Below are 17,491 nucleotides of genomic sequence, written 5' to 3'. Positions count from 1 at the left end.
ATGAAGTCGGCTTTCTTAAAGTCAAGAAATTGAGTCCTAGTATGCTTGGCTGCTCCTTTCCGCTGTATAGTAAACTTCATAAGAACATGATCACTCGCGCCTAGTGATCCTTCCACTTCTACCCCACTAATCAGGTCATCAACATTGGTTAGGACCAGATCTAAAATGGCTGTTCCTCTTGATGCTTCTCCCACTTTCTGGACAATGAAGTTGTCTGCAAGGCCAGTGAGGAATCTGTTTGACCTTATGCTCTTGGCTGAGTTTGACATCCAACAAATATCCGGGTAATTGAAGTCCCCCATTACTACTATCTCCCTTCCTTTTGCATGCTTGGCCATCTGTTCCAGGAAGGCATCATCTATGTCCTCCGTTTGGCTTGGGGATCTATAGTAAACTCCCACAATGAGGTCACTGTTATTCTTCTCTCCCTTAATTTTGACCCAAATGCTCTCACTTTGGCTTTGAGGTTCTAAATCTTGGATCTCTTCACAGCTATACACATCCCTCACATATAACGCCACTCCTCCTCCTTTCTTGTATGGTCTGTATCTCTGAAATAGATTGTATCCCTCCATTATTACATTCCAATCGTGGGCCTTATCCCACCAGGTTTCAGTGATGCCTATTATGTCATATTGAGTTTGCTGTACCAAGAGCTCAAGCTCATCTTGTTTATTTCCCATGCTTTGCGCATTAGTGTACAGACATTGAAGTCCATTAATCATTCCCCCGTGTCTCTTATTTAAGGGTTTTTTTCCCCCCACCACCAGGTCTGCGTGCTGTTTGCTCCATTTGGTCTATGACATTTGGATGATCATCTTCATCAGTTGATAGACTCCTACCTTCAGGAGCACTGTCTCCCTCCCCCACATTAGTCAGTTTAAAGCCCTCCTGATGAGGTTTCTGAGATTTTTGGCAAAAACATTCCTCCCAACTGTTGTGAGGTGCAGCCCATCGTTTGCCAGAAGTCCATCTTCAAGAAACTGCAGTCCGTGATCGAAGAATCCAAACCGTTCCTGTTTACACCATTTGCGAAGCCAGCTGTTCACGTCCACTATTTTTCTCTCTCTCCCTGGGCCACGTCGTTCAACTGGGAGGATAGATGAGATGACAATTTGTGCATTTAATTGCTTCAATTTCCTGCCCAGAGCCTCGTAGTCTCTTTTGATCTTCTGGAGGCTATTGCTAGCAGTGTCATTGGTTCCCACATGAACCAAGAGGAAGGGGTATTTGTCAGTTGGTTTTATGATTCCTTGCAGTCGTTCAATTACATCTTGGATCTTAGCCCCGGGGAGACAGCACACTTCCCGAGACATCTTGTCTGGCCCACAGATCACTGCTTCTGTTCCCCTCAGTAGGGAATCCCCTATCACCACTACACGCCTCCTCTTAGGTTTGGTCGGGGTTCTTCCGTGAGCTGTCCATTCCAAGGTCACCTGCACATTCCCTGAGGACTGACTTTGCTGCTCGTCTTCATATACCTGATCAACTGTAATGAGGGAGAGATCCTCAAATGGAGTCTGTTCTTTGTCTTCCATGCTAGGGGAGAGGACCTCAAAACGATTGTGTATTTCTAAACAATCAGAGCGAACCCTGGGCCTCCTACTTCTTTGAGTCACGTTTCTCCATATATCTGGCTCCTGTGTTGGTGAACTAGCCTCCTTCTCAGGGGAGTCCCCTGTCTCCTCCTTGGTGGAGACGGTGTGCTCTGTTGCTTCCAAGAAGAGCTCCAGCTCTCTAATTCTTTGGAGCGAAGCTACACGTTCCTCCAGTTGCTGGACTTTGTCTTTTAGGAGGGCAATCAACATGCAATTGCTGCAGGTAAAGCTGCCTGCAACCTTTGGCAAGATGGCAAACATTGCGCAGGAACCGCAGGCGACTGCAGCTGTTCCCCCCCCTCCATCTTGAGAACGTGTCGTTGGGTGTGGCTACAGTGGTCCTGCATCATAAAAAGCGTGAAGACAGGACAAATAACTCCCCCCCCAAAAAACCTAGGTCTCCCCCAACAAACGTTTGAGACTAGCTCCCCTAAATCTAAAAGATGGATCAAACTGCGTGAACCGCTGCCCTGCAAACTCTGATAAGCTCCTCCCACAGCTAATCACCTGCCTCAACAGAAACCCTGCCCCCTCTGACCTTTGCACAGGGAGAGCAGCTAATCAGCCACAAAGAATCACACACACGAGAAAACCCTTTTGGCTCCTTCTTCAGCTGCTGCCCTGCAAACTCTGATAAGCTCCTCCCACAGCTAATCACCTGCCTCAACAGAAACCCTGCCCCCTCTGACCTTTGCACAGGGAGAGCAGCTAAACAGCCACAAAGAATCACACACACGAGAAAACCCTTGAAGATGATCACCACGGCCTGGAATGGAATCAGCCAGAGAAATTTGAATTGCGCTTGGCGCAGCCTGTGGCCGGACTGTGTGGCACCAAGTGCCTCTGATGCACCAGAGTCAACAGTGGTGCAGGACATTGTTTCCTTGGGGAGGACCATGGGCCTGGAGGTCACAGAGGAGGACATCAGCGAGCTGGTGGAGGAGCATGACCACGAGCTGAGCACCCAGCAGCTTGTTGAACTGCAGGCAGAGGCTGCGCAGGAGCAGGCCTCGCTGCAAGAGGAGGAAGCAACTGAGGGACATTTGTCACAAGTGGAAAGTTGTGCAGGCTTTTGCAGAGCGGCACCACCATGACAAGGACCTGACCTGTGATCTTGCGAACAGTTTTGACACGAGGGTCATGTTGTCTTTCAGGCAGGTCCTGAAAAGGCGGATGAAACAGCAGACCATGGACAGGTTCTTCACCAAGAAGCAAAGAGTAGAAGAGGAACCTTCTTCGAGTTGTCCCCCAGAGTCTTAGAAAATGCTTTTCTGCCATGTTTAGAAAGTTAAGTTATTGTTCCTTCAGTTTTTGAAATGCTCCTTACAGTATGTAGGACTTTAAAGAGCACTTAATAAACTGTTCTTGTACCAAATTTGGCTTTGTTTTGACTTTTTTTGACCACAGGAACGCATTAATTGATTTTCAATGCATTCCTATGGGAAACCGTTCTTCGCAAGACGAAAAATTCGCTAGACAAAAAAACTCGCAGAACGAATTAATTTTGTCTTGCGGGGCACCACTGTACGTTGTAATCGTTGGACTTGACAATCTTTGGACTTGACTATCCTTGGACTTTATGAAAATAAAAACATATAATAGTAATATGATATGTTATTGCCATCAGGAACAGTGCTTTGCAATTTTTTGATACGACGATTAGCTTACAGTTTCATTATTTATAATGTTATGTTACTTTACAGCCAGTTACGAGTGTGTTGTGGTATTCTGAACTTGATTTATGCAATGAGGCAATTGTGGTGTGTGTTGACCTAGTCATTTGCCATGGCTGTTTCTATTGATATAATTTAGGTAATCAATGAGGTCACATATTAATAGTTTGATTATTACAATACAAAAAGTGGAGACAGCAATGACTATTTAGCAGGTGGAATCTATTTATGATTAATTTACACTGGATAAATCTTTGAAATCTAAGAAATACTAATGAAGATGTAAAAAACTTAATGTACTAGATCTCTGCTAGTTGGATATCATTGCGATTATGTTCCTTTAAGAATGGTAGATTCTAATTGCCTGTACCTATTGATTATTACTTAGAATATCTTTGATTGACTTTGGTGTTCCTGGGGTCCTGCATTACTTATTTCTTCTATAGATATCCTGGGTTGTCTGAATTACTTCAAAGAAAGTATCCTTTGTTGTAACACAGAGGTGTTTAGGTAATTAATGATGTTACAATCTCCTAAGATTAATTTATACTTTTATGTTCAACATTAGGAAGTGGAGACCGCAATGACCATTTGCCAGATGGGATCCATTGATGATTAAGCCTCACTGAATAAGTTTGATAAAGTTGTAATAGTGTATATAAATGAAGATGTGGAATACTTATTTTAAACGTTGTGAGTTTTATTCTAGAGTCTTTCTGTGTTTACAATGGTTCTCTATATATGATATGAATTTACTCCCTTCTCTCTGGAATGCTTGGTCACTCTTGTTCCGGATTCTCCCGGTCAGCTTTGACGGTTCCGCATATTCCGTCAGCATCGTCTGCCATTCTTCGATTGTTGGTAACTTCTGCTGTTTCCATTTTTGGACTAATAAAATTCTAGCAGCTGTTGTGCATACATAAACAATTTTTGATCAACTCTTGACATTTCCCCATCTACCATTCCTAACAGAAAAGCTTCAGGTTTCTTTGGGAATGTGTACCTGAACATCTTTCTTAATTCATTGTAAATACTGTTCCAAAATAGTTTAACTTTTTCAGACGTCCCCCACATATGGTAAAAATCCCCTTCTTTAACCTTACATTTCCAAAAATGCTTATTACTCATTCTATACATTTTTGCTAGTTTAAAGGTAAAGGGACCCCTGACCATTAGGTCCAGTCATGACTGATTCTGGGGTTGCGGCGCTCATCTCGCTTTACTGGCCGAGGGAGGCGGTGTACAGCTTCCAGGTCATGTGGCCAGCATGACTAAGCTGCTTCTGGTGAACCGGAGCAGCGCAAGAAACGCTGTTTACCTTCCCGCCAGAGCGATACCTATTTATCTACTTGCACTTTGACGTGCTTTCGAACTGCTAGGTTGGCAGGAGCTGGGACCGAGCAACAAGAGCACTCACCCTGTCGTGGGGATTCGAACCGCCAACCTTCTGATCGGCAAGTCGTAGTTGGTAGTGATCAAATACCACCTATATATCATTTTCATTACAGTATATTTTCCTTCAGTGTCATGCCTGCAGTAAATTTCATACCCGTATTCCATAACCTTGACCATTTATCAAAGTCAATGTTATGGACAATGTCTATTGGCCATTATATCATTACTTCCTTAGTTTCCTCATCTTTTGTATGCCATTCTAGAAGTAACTCGTACATTTTAGATAGGATTTTTGTTTTACTTTCCAACAATTCACATCTAAATGTCTCAAAGCCATCTTTCCTTTTGTCTTTTTCAAATACATCATTAATTTGTTGGTACTGTAACCAACCTGTTAGCTTATCACATGTTTCATCATATGGTTTCATTTTTAACACTTTATCCCTTTCTGTTAGCAACTCCTTATATGTGGGCCAATTACCTTTCATATTTAACCGCTTGACTGAAATTGCTTCTGCTGGTGAAACCCACCATTGGTGTTTTATGTTCTACTCTCATCCATACTTCATTCAATGGTTTTCTTATTGCATGATTCAGGAAGCCTCTGTGAACTCTGACTTTATCATACCACAAATATGCATGCCACCCATGCATATTTGAAAAATGTGAATTGTTTTGTTAACAGGTTTTTAAGTCTCCAAATATCAATTAAATCATGATTCTCCACCAATGAAAAAAGAGCCTTTGGGAGTTTTCCCAGGTTTCGCTCCCTTTTGCTTGACGTTCTGTCCATTTCTAACAATACCACTCCATTTAAATCACCCATCAAAATTACTTTCTGGTCCATATAGTCAAACAATTTTCACTTCAATTCTTTATCAAAGTCTGATTTCCTCTCACTTGGTGCATAGATCTCAACAATGATAAAGTTGTTGCCTTGCAGTGTGACTTAGACCGCTATCATTTCCCACTCATTGTCTTTAAACAATTCTTTTGCATTGTGTTTTACTTTAATGTACAAAACCACTCCCCTTTTCTTATTTACAGCTGAAGTTATAAATGCATTTCCCAATCTTTTATTTATTAGAATGATTCTGTGTGTTTTTTTAGCAACATGTGTTTCCTGTAAACAAATTATATCCATTTTTTAAAAAATCAATAATTGTTCGATTTTCTTTCTTTTCACTTTCTAATTATGTCTATTGACATTCCATGATAATGCTTTCACCGCCATTTCTATATCCAATTAAAATTAAAATAATTTTATTATTATGATTGGGATTCTTCCTCTTCCTGTTTATCTTCTTCCGACTGTTCTCCAAGTCCAGGTCTGTCCTCCTCCTTCCCAAGAATGGTAGATTTGAGACTGGGTGATAGTTGGCCATACTGGCCGGGTCTAAAGACGTTTTTTAAAGAAGCGGTTTAATGACCACCTATTTCAGTGCGTCTGGAAATGCTCGTTTCACAGAGGGAAGCATTCACCACCCCGCAGAGCCCATTGCCCAGCCCTTCCTGGTTTGCTTTTATTAGCCAGGATGGGCAAGGATCAAGGAGACAGGTGGTTGGTTTCATGCATCCAAGCAGCCTGTCCACATCCTCGGGGGTAACGGATTGAAATTGATTTCACACAACTTGACCAGACAGGGGTCCAGAGTCTCCCGCCCCGACCCTTCTCCCACGGTGGAGTCTACCTCCTTCCGAATCTGAGTGACTTTATCTACAAAAAAATTGCAAAAGCATTGCATGAGATCTTGGGGTCCCTACCAGGCCCCGGTGAGGAAGGTGGTTCCAATAGATTGCAAACCACCTGAAAGAGTCTCCTGCTGCTGTTTTCTGCAGATGCAAGAGACGGTGAAGAAGGCCCTCTTTGCAGTTGCCATTGCCACATGGTAGGCTCGCCGTTGAGCTCTAGCCTGTGTCCGGTCTGATTCAGAATGAGTTTTCCACCACCTGTGCTCTAGCCGTCTCAACAATTGTTTGATTGCCCTCAGCTCCAGGGAAAACCACGGGGCTGTCCGGGCTCCATGCCATCGGAGAGGACGCTTTGGAGCCAGACAGTCAATAGCCCTGGTTAACTCCGCATGCTATTGGGCCACTACTGAATCAGCTGAAAGGCCATCAGCTTGGGATAAAGCATCCCCACCACTCTCTGGAAGCCAATTGGATCCATTAAGTGGCGGGGGTGGACCATCCGAATCGGTCCCACCTCCCTGCAGAGGGGAAGGGTTGCTGAGAAGTCCAGTCACACCAGGAAGTGATCTGACCATGACACTTCTTTTATTTCACTTTTACTTAGCGTCAGATCACCAACATCCGCAGAGGTAAACACCAGGTCTAAGGCATGTCCGTGGCTATGAGTTGGGCCAAACTTATTCACGGACAGCCCCATGGAGGCCATGCGTTCCACAAAGTCCGGAGCGGCCCTTTGTAAGGTCATGTCGGCATGGATGTTAAAATCCCCCAGGACAACCAGACTAGGTGTCTTCAGGAGCACATCCACCATGACCTGAAGCAGCTCAGGCAGGGAATCCTTGGTGCAGTGGGGAGGTCAGTACACCAAAAGGAATCCTGTACTGCCTCTATTGCCCAACTTCCAGAACATGCACTCAGAAAACTGGGTCTTCCCAACGGGACGCCTGTGCAGACTAATGACTTCCTAAAAATCACTGCAACCCCCCCCCCCCCGTCCACATGACCTGGGTTGCTGCACGTAAGAGAAACCTGGTGGACAAGCAGCTGCAAGGACAGGCCCATCTGCTTCTTCCAACCAACTCTCTGTCACACATGCCAGGTCAAATCCTCCATCCACAATCAGGTCGTGGATGGCACTGGTTTTATTCATCATTGACCTGGCATTGCACAGCAACACTTTCAGGTCATGTGGGTTTCCCTTGCTGATTCCAGTATCCTTCTGGTCAGGACCAGACCTGGAGGCAGGGATAGTCCTCAAACAATGACTAAGCCTGCCTCCTCGGTAGTGACATGGTCTGGTCTTAGCATAACTCCTCCTTCTGCCCGTGATCATTGAGATCAGGTGTCCCAATACACCCCCTCCAACGTGGAACCATTCTATTGGCTGAGGCCCTCTCCCAGGCAGCCCTGACCCTTCCCCTTAAAAAGCAAAATAGAAAGTATACAGTAACTTAACAAAATAATGAAAGTAAAAACAAAGCAAGAAACAATTACTCTCTATATAAACTACTCCTCACCCCGACTAAACATTTATCCCACCCGAAGCAGAAATAAAATAATAAAAGAATATAATACTGTAAAAAACCACCATTTGAGGTGCAGCAAATTTAAAACACTTAAAACATTTAAAACCATTTTTGCCACTTGCTGCAGGGAACTGCTCAGAGTATGTGTGAGTGTAGGCCCCACCCCTTGGGCCCCATGGAATCGGCTTGCAGGGTGGAGTGGTCTTCCCAACACTCACCGGAGCAGCAACAGCAGCAATGTCCCAGAGGCCTCTCTCTCACCTCTTAAGCTGTGGTGGTGGGTATAGGCCCTGCCCCTCCGATGGAACTGGCTGGAGGAGGGAGAGGTCTTCCCAAACACCCACAGAAGCAGCAACAGCAGCAGAAATAAACTGTCTGTTATGAAAAGGACATTGTGTAACTAGTGCAACCTGACATCACAGCCAGATGGCCCTGTTTTATCAAATTATGGCTTCTGATTGATGGCTTCTGGTTTGGAGCGGAAGATTCTGCAGACGTCACTGGCAAAGAAATCTTGCACCATGACCTAGCTGAGCGGGACAGAGTTGGGGGACCCCTCCTGCTGCCCCAGAATTGTATTCCTTAGAAGGCAACCTGGGGAGGGATTTATACCAGTGGTGGGCGGAGCCAGAGGCAAACAAGTAGGTGGAGCCAGGAGTGTGAACTACATTCCAGTTGTGCAAAAATCATTCAATCTCCACATCCCTGTATTCACACATCTCCAGCCTTCCTCCAGAAAAACAAGAGGCATTTCATAGTTCAAGTGTACATGTCATTCCTGCAAAATCACTTGAGGAGGGTGCGAGTCAAGAACAGCAAGGGCTGCAACCTGAGGATAAGGAGTACAGACTTTGGAAAGTCCTGGGGGCCACATAGAGACATTTGGTGGGCCGCATTCAGCCACTGGGCCTGAGGTGCCTCATGTCTGTAGTGGAGCAATCTTTGTCTTGCCTAAAATCACTGCTGAACAGAGTCTCCAAAGGCTGCTTCTATCATTGTAAACCCCACTTGGTGAGTAAACATTTTGTCCCTCTTTTATTTTATTTTATTTGCCAGGCATTTGCAATTATTTCATCACATTTGTTCTACTTAACAACATTATATTATTCTTGTCTCTCAGTCTTACTCCTGTTTGAAGAATATGATGTAGTTTTTATTGCATTGTGTTGAGTGAAGAGTGGATTATTCAAGGAAGGAAGGAAGGAAGGAAGGAAGGAAGGAAGGAAGGAAGTATTCAAGGGTCATCTTCCACGTGTTACCTTTGCCCTCTAGTTGTAGGAAGATGGAATCACAGAACTGTAGAATAGATTACCCTTGTTGGAATGGATTACCATTCTTGATACTGTCACGAAAGTTCTCCCCCTCTATCTGCCAAGCGGTGGCAAGAGCCCATGGGGTTCCAGGCACTGACTCAGAGTCTGTGTTCCTTTGGAGAATTGAGACATGGTGGAGACTGTTGTAGCTTTAAGAAATACGCTTAATTCACATCTTTACACCTTAAGTCTGCATGGAGGGAGTCCACATCTTACAGAAGAGTCCTTCTTCCTTATTGGTCCTAGCTTGGCCAGGTCATTTTGCATAGGCTAGTCCAGGAATTCCTATGCAGCTTCAATTCTCCCTTCATATCCCAACTAATCAACATCCTAGCATTTATTAATTTCTAGGGTTTAGGGGTCCACCAAAATCTATAACAATATTATAATATTGAATATGTAGTTTATGAGTTGTCCCCAATGCCAGTCCAATGCAGAGTAGTCCCATTGAAGTTAATGGGCATGGCTAACTTGGGTCCATTGATTTCAGTGGCTCCGATCTGCTGATGAATGAATGAAATCTTTATTGGAAAAAGCTATAAGCCATCACAATTGGTCACGATGCGTAGAATACAAATAATTGATTTAAAACTGAACAACAACAACAATAGCAAAGCATAAATACAAAAATGCAAAAATTACACCTGCGTACGTTATGCACTCCACTTCTCACATTCCCTCACACCCGGTTCCCCTGGCAACTTTCCAAACCCCCAGTCTCTGTTCACACCTCAGGGCAGGGGGGAAGGATGGTTCTCTTGTGATGACAACGAGCCTCTAGAGACCCCTATTGTTCCTTAATAGCCCTAGTTTGTCCAGGTCATTTTGCATAGGCTAGTCCAGGAATTCTTCTCTTCATATCTCAAATAATTAACATCCTAGCATTTATTAATTTCTAGAGTTTAGGGGTCCCCCCAAATCTATAACAATATTATTATATTGAAGATGTAGTTTATGGGTTGTAGTCTGTGGGGTCTTGGGAAGCAAACAAATAGCTTGGTTTTGGGAAGAGAATCAGACCCCAAGGAAGTGGTTATCCAAATCAAATTTTATTTTATAGATATGAGCCATACATGGAATTGGTTGGAACAGGAAACTGTCTTGGAGCCCTAACTCCCCGCCTTCCTTCCTTCCTTCCTTCCTTCCTTCTTTCCTTCTCCTCAACACAGCCCTTCCAAACCCAAATGCAGGTTACAGCGGTTCAGGTGCTCCCAAACCCCTTCCTTACCCCCATATCCCAAGGATGGTGGTTCCTAGGACTGCCAGGGAAGGGCAAAGTTGAAGACTGAGCCCTTGGAAACCTGACCCATTATGATCATAAGACAGGTATGGGTTGGTTGGGTTAATTATATTGCTATTGCAATTGCTGCCGGAGCAACACGACCCCCACTCGCTGGTGATATTTATATTACTGGTGAAATCAGTTCTCATATCAATGCAGGCTGGGCGCTGGCAGGTCCTGAAGATCATTGATGTTCTGAGGCCTCCTGTTGATGTTTGGAGGGAAGGGAAGAAAAGAAAGGCACAAAACGTTAGGCATGAGGGGTGTTGCCCCTGTTCTCCCAGCATGCAGTGGAACACCATAGGGAATCGTGAACAACATGGAGCCTGAGGCGTAACCCACATCCATGAGTTCTTAGGGGGCAGAGCCCCCTACACCTCTGAAAAAATGGCCTGTTTTGCCTTAGATTGTCAATTCTGAGGGGGGAATCTGTGGGAGGAAGTTAAATTCTTCCGGGGAGCAAACTCTGAACTGACATAAAGTTTGGTTTTAAGAATTATTTTAATTATTAGTTTTAACTCTGTAATGTATTTTATAATCTTTTATGTATTTCATCCTATGTAATGGCTTTGGCCACACACTCATAAATCATATTTGCATAGGTTGGGTGGTTGAACAATTAATTGCAAAGAATGCTTCCCAACAAGTCCTGTTCAGCAAGGGGCAAAATGTTTTGTAGGCCAGGAGCTGTGGAATAAATTTCCTAGGGTGAACTCACCTACTGAAATGACCTTACTGCCATTGTAACATCGGTTGTAGCCCCTGCCGCATCTCATAGTCTGCTGGAGTATTCCGTGGTAGGTATGATCAAAGCCTGAGTAACACTGGTTGGAGCTGCTTATTTCAGCTGCTGCAATAAGAAAGCAAAATGAAGAGCAAGGGGCCTGTTGAGCATCACTCACCCCATTAAGCTGCTAATGTGGGGCTGGGTTCAATAATGATGGGGGGGGGAATCTTTCGGTTTGCTTTGCATATCAAAGTGAACCTACTTAATTTTTCCTTTACAAAGCAGTCAGTACCTTAATTGTACTCAGGGTAAACCCACTGAAATGAATACATATGAGTATAGGTCGATACATGAAGAAAAAGCTATCCTTTGAAACCCAAACTTTCTCGAATTTTGCATTGCAATTCTCTAAGATAGAATGTGTGCGAATGTTTGCACATACTAGGAGCTACTGCCCTTGCCTTTTTCCACTTGCCAAACCTGCCAGACTCTTTGTCAAACCCCCACACCTGAGCACGTCCCCTCCCTTTACCCCAGCTCACCCCTCCCCTACAGTGCACCCCATGTCCCCACTCTGCCAAACCTTTCCCATCCTCTCGCAGCTAAATTACACCCTAAAGCACACCATCCTGTACATTTCTTGAGAAGCGGGGTTACATCTTTGGCATAGAAGCCCAAGAGTTGGGGAACAGGGCTGCTTGCCTTAGAAATCTCCAAAATTGAATTCTTCAAGCCTCCCTATTGACAACCAACCACCCAACAAATGAAACTGTAAGTTCTCACTTAACGGTCAGGTGGCCTTTTAAAAAAATACCTGTGTCCTCGATAAGGGTCTTGGGAACCTTCCACTTTTTCGAATGCCAGTTGCAAAGGTCATCAAGACAGTAGTTCTCATTGTACTGGACGGCAAAGTGTCGGTCACCAGAGAAACTTGATATGGGTCCATCCCAAAGGTCCTTGCTGGCGCAGCCTTTGTAGCCCATTACGAAAAGGTCTTTATCTAAAATGAGCGTTGGTGGATACATGTATACAAACAATAGATTGATGCAGTGGTAGGGTGTTCCAAAGATCTTACCTTGACCATTTTTACTCTGGGGGTGAGGTGATTTGGGTTATTGAGTGCCCCTTGAAACTGCTGACACAGTTCTTCCTGCTTTCTGCTTATGCCTGTTTTTTGGGGGGGAGGGGGCTGTTGTTATACCTCAGAAGCCTAATAATGGGGTTGGAAATCAGCCCACAGAAAATCAGCTAAGAATTTTCTTTATTAAAAAAGAAAGAAATGGAGTACAGGGATTTGTACAACAATCTGCTAATAGAAAATAAAATGAATCAAAACATGTTTTGAGCACCTCAATTCTGAAAGCATGCAAAGCATCATTTCAGGCCCCAGTTAATCCCGCTGGGAATTTGAGGGGTTGTAAATAATTTCATGAGGGAGGCGGGTGGTGCTGTTGGTTAAACCACAGAGCCTAGGTCTTTGCAATCAGAAGGTGGGCGGTTCGAATCCCCGTGATGGGGTGAGCTCCCATTGCTCGGTCCCTGCTCCTGCCAATCTAGCAGTTCGAAAGCATGCTAAAAGTGCAAGTAGATAAATATGTACTGCTCCGGCGGGAAGTTAAAAGGCGTTTCTGTGCACTGCTTTGGTTCGCCAGAAGCGGCTTGGTCATGCTGGCCACATAACCTGGAAGCTGTACGCTGGCTCCTTCGGCCAATAAAGTGAGATGAGCACCGCAACCCCAGAATCGCTCACGACTGGACCTAATGGTCAGGGGTCCCTTTACCTTTACCTTTAAGGTAAAATCCTCTCAAAAATCTATTCCCCTTAAAAATCTAGCAGCCACACAGGATCCATCTAACACAGCAGCACTTACCTATAGTTAATGTAAGTTGTGCAACTATGCAAACATTCTCTGCACTGGAGCAGTTTCTAATGTACTGCTCTGGTGTATAGAACTTGAATGTGGGATGATCCATGTAGCTGTAGTGATAACACTCCAAGGCAGAAATTCCTGAAAAGAAGTGTGGGGAGAAAGGGTATGAGATCCGGGCCTGAGTGAGTGGTTTCATGTGTAGATATCAAAGGAGGATGCGAAACTATGCCAGAATGGTCAGCCCTAGAGCTTTATTATATCATAGAGGTGGATGGGACTAGGATGCCAGATGTCTAGCCCAATGCCAGATGTTGGATTCCAACTCACACCAACAGCAGTCAGATGTAAACTGACAAAACAGAACAATGACAACCAAATCATGGGCATTAACACTCCCCCCCCCAAAAAAAGGTATTGTAGTTAACCAGAACTTAACCCAATACGTTATTTATAAAAATGGGGGTGGGGTGGAGTTTTCTACATGGGTATTCATATTTTCTTTTCCTTCTTCTTTATTGTGTCTTATTCTTATCTTACTCTGTGCACTTGTAATTATGCACTTTATATCTTTTAATGAAGAATATAGAAAATAATAATGGAAAAAACCTACAGCACAATGTAGGTTTGAAAGTAAAGTTTGAAGAAATAAAAAATAAAAAATGGGTGGAGGCAGACAGATCCATGGGGACTGCTTTTACTGCCCTTGCTTAGAGGCAGGATACAGATTCTTGGCTGACAGCTGTCACTCAGAAGAAAGAGCTGAAACATCCCCTCCCCACTTCTCCCTCTTCAGCGGGAGGGGAGCAGAAGGCTCAGGTCTTCTTCATTTTCTGCTTCTCCATGGGAAAATGTTCCCACAATTTTAAAAAACACTACACTAGGTTCCCCCTTTCTGAACTTTTCCCATACACCTTAGGATTCCTTCTTATTTCTCCGTGCAAATCTAGTTGGCTCCCACCCAACCACCCAGGTCTGCAACTAGAGAACATCCCAATAGCAATAACTGGTACCTGAAATAAGAAAGGTCATTGCCAGAAGTCCTTGCAGCACAACTGTTGCAGCTCTCCATCTCAATGCGACACCCTCCATGGTCTGAAGCCGAGAGGCCCTCCAAGCCAAAGAACCAGTTTCCTGATGAGTCGCGGAGGAAAAGGAAAAGCAGTCTATGATCTAAGAGAGTTGGGCCGTTTGGTTATATATATATATCAGGCACAAATGTACTAGCTAGAGCTTCGCAGGAGGAAATTCCCGAGGAGATAGGAGCAGTTCTGGTGATGGCAGGATTACGCAAAGAAGAAAGCAGCTGTGCAATAGGGGCAGACCCATATTTTCATATTTATATGGAGCCCCATGTGAGCCCCTGAGTGATGGCCAACCAGCTGCACTGGTGCAAAGGGAGACTAGCCTCTCTTGCTCTCCTCGCCCACTTCTCCCATCCTATCTTCCTCTCCTTTTTCTTCATCTGATGTCCTCTCCATGGCAGAAAGAAATTAAAAATTACAAAAACAGTCAGGCGGATGTCTTGGGGTTCCCACCGCCCTTTCCCTCCCTCCTTCCCCCTTTCTACCTATTTTTCTCAAGCAGAAAGACAAATTCAAAGTTTCAGAAATCCTCCCCTCTCTTTCCTCAATCTCTTTCTCCAAAACAAAAGAAAAGCAGTGGACTTTTAAGACATAGGATGCTGCAGAAGGAAGATATCAGTATGAAATGGCATTGCCAACAGGAACTGTACGTTGTAATCATTGGACTTGACAATCTTTGGACTTGACTATCCTTGGACTTTATGACAATAAAAACATATAATAGTAATATGATATGTTATTGCCATCAGAAACAGTGCTTTGCAATTTTTTGATATGACGATTAGATTACAGTTTCATTATTTATAATGTTATGTTACTTTACAGCCAGTTACGTGTGTGTTGTGGTATTCTGAACTTGATTTACGCAATGAGGCAATTGTGGTGTGTGTTGACCTAGTCATTTGCCATGGCTGTTTCTATTGATATAATTTAGGTAATCAATGAGGTCACATATTAATAGTTTGATTATTACAATATAAAAAGTGGAGACAGCAATGACTATTTAGCAGGTGGAATCTATTTATGATTAATTTACACTGGATAAATCTTTAAAATCTAAGAAATACTAATGAAGATGTAAAAAACGTAATGTACTAGATCTCTGCTAGTTGGATATCATTGTGATTATGTTCCTTTAAGAATGGTAGATTCTAATTGCCTGTACCTATTGATTATTACTTAGAATATCTTTGATTGACTTTGGTGTTCCTGGGGTCCTGCATTACTTATTTCTTCTATAGACATCCTGTGTTGTCTGAATTACTGCAAAGAAGGTATCCTTTCTTGTAACAACAGGTGTTTAGGTAATTAATGATGTTACAATCTCCTAAGATTAATTTATACTTTTATGTTCAACATTAGGAAGTGGAGACCGCAATGACCATTTGCCAGATGGGATCCATTGATGATTAAGCCTCACTGAATAAGTTTGATAAAGTTGTAATAGTGTATATAAATGAAGATGTGGGATACTTATTTTAAACGTTGTGAGTTTTATTCTAGAGTCTTTCTGTGTTTACAATGGTTCTCTATATATGATATAAATTTACTCCCTTCTCTCTGGAATGCTTGGTCACTCTTGTTCCGGATTCTCCCGGTCAGCTTTGACGGTTCCGCATATTCCGTCAGCATCGTCTGCCATTCTTCGATTGTTGGTAACTCCTGCTGTTTCCATTTTTGGACTAATAAAATTCTAGCAGCTGTTGTGCATACATAAACAATTTTTGATCAACTCTTGATATTTCCCCGCCTACCATTCCTAACAGAAAAGCTTCAGGTTTCTTTGGGAAGGTGTACCTGAACATCTTTCTTAATTCACTGTAAATACTGTTCCAAAATAATTTAACTTTATCAGACGTCCCCTACATATGGTAAAAATCCCCTTCTTTAACCTTACATTTCCAAAAATGCTTATTATTCATTCTATACATTTTTGCTAGTTTAAAGGTAAAGGGACCCCTGACCATTAGGTCCAGTCATGACTGACTCTGGGGTTGCGGCGCTCATCTCGCTTTACTGGCCGAGGGAGGCGGTGTACAGCTTCCAGGTCATGTGGCCAGCATGACTAAGCTGCTTCTGGTGAACTGGAGCAGCGCACAGAAACACCGTTTACCTTCCTGCCGGAGCGATACCTATTTATCTACTTGCACTTTGACGTGCTTTCGAACTGCTAGGTTGGCAGGAGCTGGGACCAAGCAACAGGAGCGCTCATTCTGTCGCGGGGATTCGAACCGCCAACCTTCTGATCGGCAAGTCGTAGTTGGTAGCGATCAATTACCGTCTATATATCATTTTCATTACGGTATATTTTCCTTCAGTGTCATGCCTGCAGTAAATTTCATACCCGTATTCCATCACCTTGACCATTTATCAAAGTCAATGTTATGGACAATGTCTATTGGCCATTATATCATTACTTCCTTAGTTTCCTCATCTTTTGTATGCCATTCTAGAAGTAACTCGTACATTTTAGATAGGATTTTTGTTTTACTTTCCAACAATTCGCATCTAAATGTCTCAAAGCCATTCTTCCTTTTGTCTTTTTCAAATACATCATTAATTTGTTGGTACTGTAACCAACCAGTTAGCTTATCACATGTTTCATCATATGGTTTCATTTTTAACACTTTATCCCTTTCTGTTAGCAACTCCTTATATGTGGGCCAATTACCTTTCATATTTAACGGCTTGACTGAAATTGCTTCTGCTGGTGAAACCCACCATTGGTGTTTTATGTTCTACTCTCATCCATACTTCATACAATGGTTTTCTTACTGCATTATTCAGGAAGCCTCTGTGAACTCTGACTTTATCATACCACAAATATGCATGCCACCCAAATCTGTTTCCATAACCTTCTAAATCTAATATGTCTGTATTTTGTAGTTTCATCCAATCCCTTAACCAAGTCAAACAAGATGCTTCATAATATATATTTAAATCTGGCAGTGAGAATCTGCCTCTTTCTTTTTTATCTGTAAGAAGTTTATACTTTACTCTAGGTTTCTTCCCCTGCCAGACAAATCTTGACAATGCTTTTTGTCAAACTTTAAACTGTCCTGTTCCACTGATCATGGGATTGTCTGAAATAGAAATAACATTTTGGGTAGCACATTCATCTTTATCACAGAGATTCTTCCCCAGAATGACAATTTCAGTCTATCCCAAATTTCTAAATCTTTTACTATCTTTCCACACAGGTACATAATTGTCTTTAAATAGGTTTATATTTTTGGGAATCAACCAGATACCCAAATATTTTACCTTTTTGACCACTATAATTCCTGTTTTATCTTGTAATTCTTTAATTTGTTCCTGATTCATATTTTTAA

The 17,491-nt window shown here is 43.0% G+C and overlaps 1 protein-coding gene and 1 long non-coding RNA gene across 3 annotated transcripts in view; one reads left to right on the top strand and one right to left on the bottom strand.

The window, feature by feature from the left end:
• Positions 1–10,240: 10,240 nt before the first annotated feature.
• LOC310684619 (ly6/PLAUR domain-containing protein 5-like) lies at positions 10,241–15,177 on the bottom strand. 2 transcript variants are annotated; one of them, XM_083456021.1, is made up of 6 exons: positions 14,645–15,177; positions 14,088–14,208; positions 13,078–13,215; positions 12,021–12,206; positions 11,198–11,329; positions 10,243–10,684 (listed from the first exon to the last, which is right to left on the bottom strand). In XM_083456021.1, the coding sequence occupies exons 2-6, from the start codon at positions 14,164–14,166 to the stop codon at positions 10,422–10,424; spliced, it is 798 nt and encodes a 265-aa protein (XP_083312147.1). In that variant the 5' UTR covers positions 14,167–14,208; positions 14,645–15,177; the 3' UTR covers positions 10,243–10,421. The 2 variants fall into 2 exon arrangements, with proteins under 2 accessions (XP_083312148.1, XP_083312147.1); XM_083456022.1 differs by lacking the exon at positions 14,645–15,177 and having other exon boundaries at positions 10,241–10,684; positions 11,198–11,326; positions 14,088–14,636.
• The window catches only part of LOC310684844, a 61,407-nt gene continuing 57,685 nt past the window's right edge, over positions 13,770–17,491 (top strand). Inside the window, exon 1 of the long non-coding RNA XR_014514863.1 lies at positions 13,770–13,893. This is a non-coding gene — a long non-coding RNA (uncharacterized lncRNA). The remainder of the gene's footprint in view (positions 13,894–17,491) is intronic.

This window comes from Podarcis tiliguerta, assembly GCF_965153285.1.
Source record: "Podarcis tiliguerta genome assembly, chromosome: 8".
Taxonomy (NCBI): domain Eukaryota; kingdom Metazoa; phylum Chordata; class Lepidosauria; order Squamata; family Lacertidae; genus Podarcis; species Podarcis tiliguerta.
Note: the sequence above shows the minus strand (reverse complement) of the source record. Positions and strands in the feature narration are given on the sequence as shown.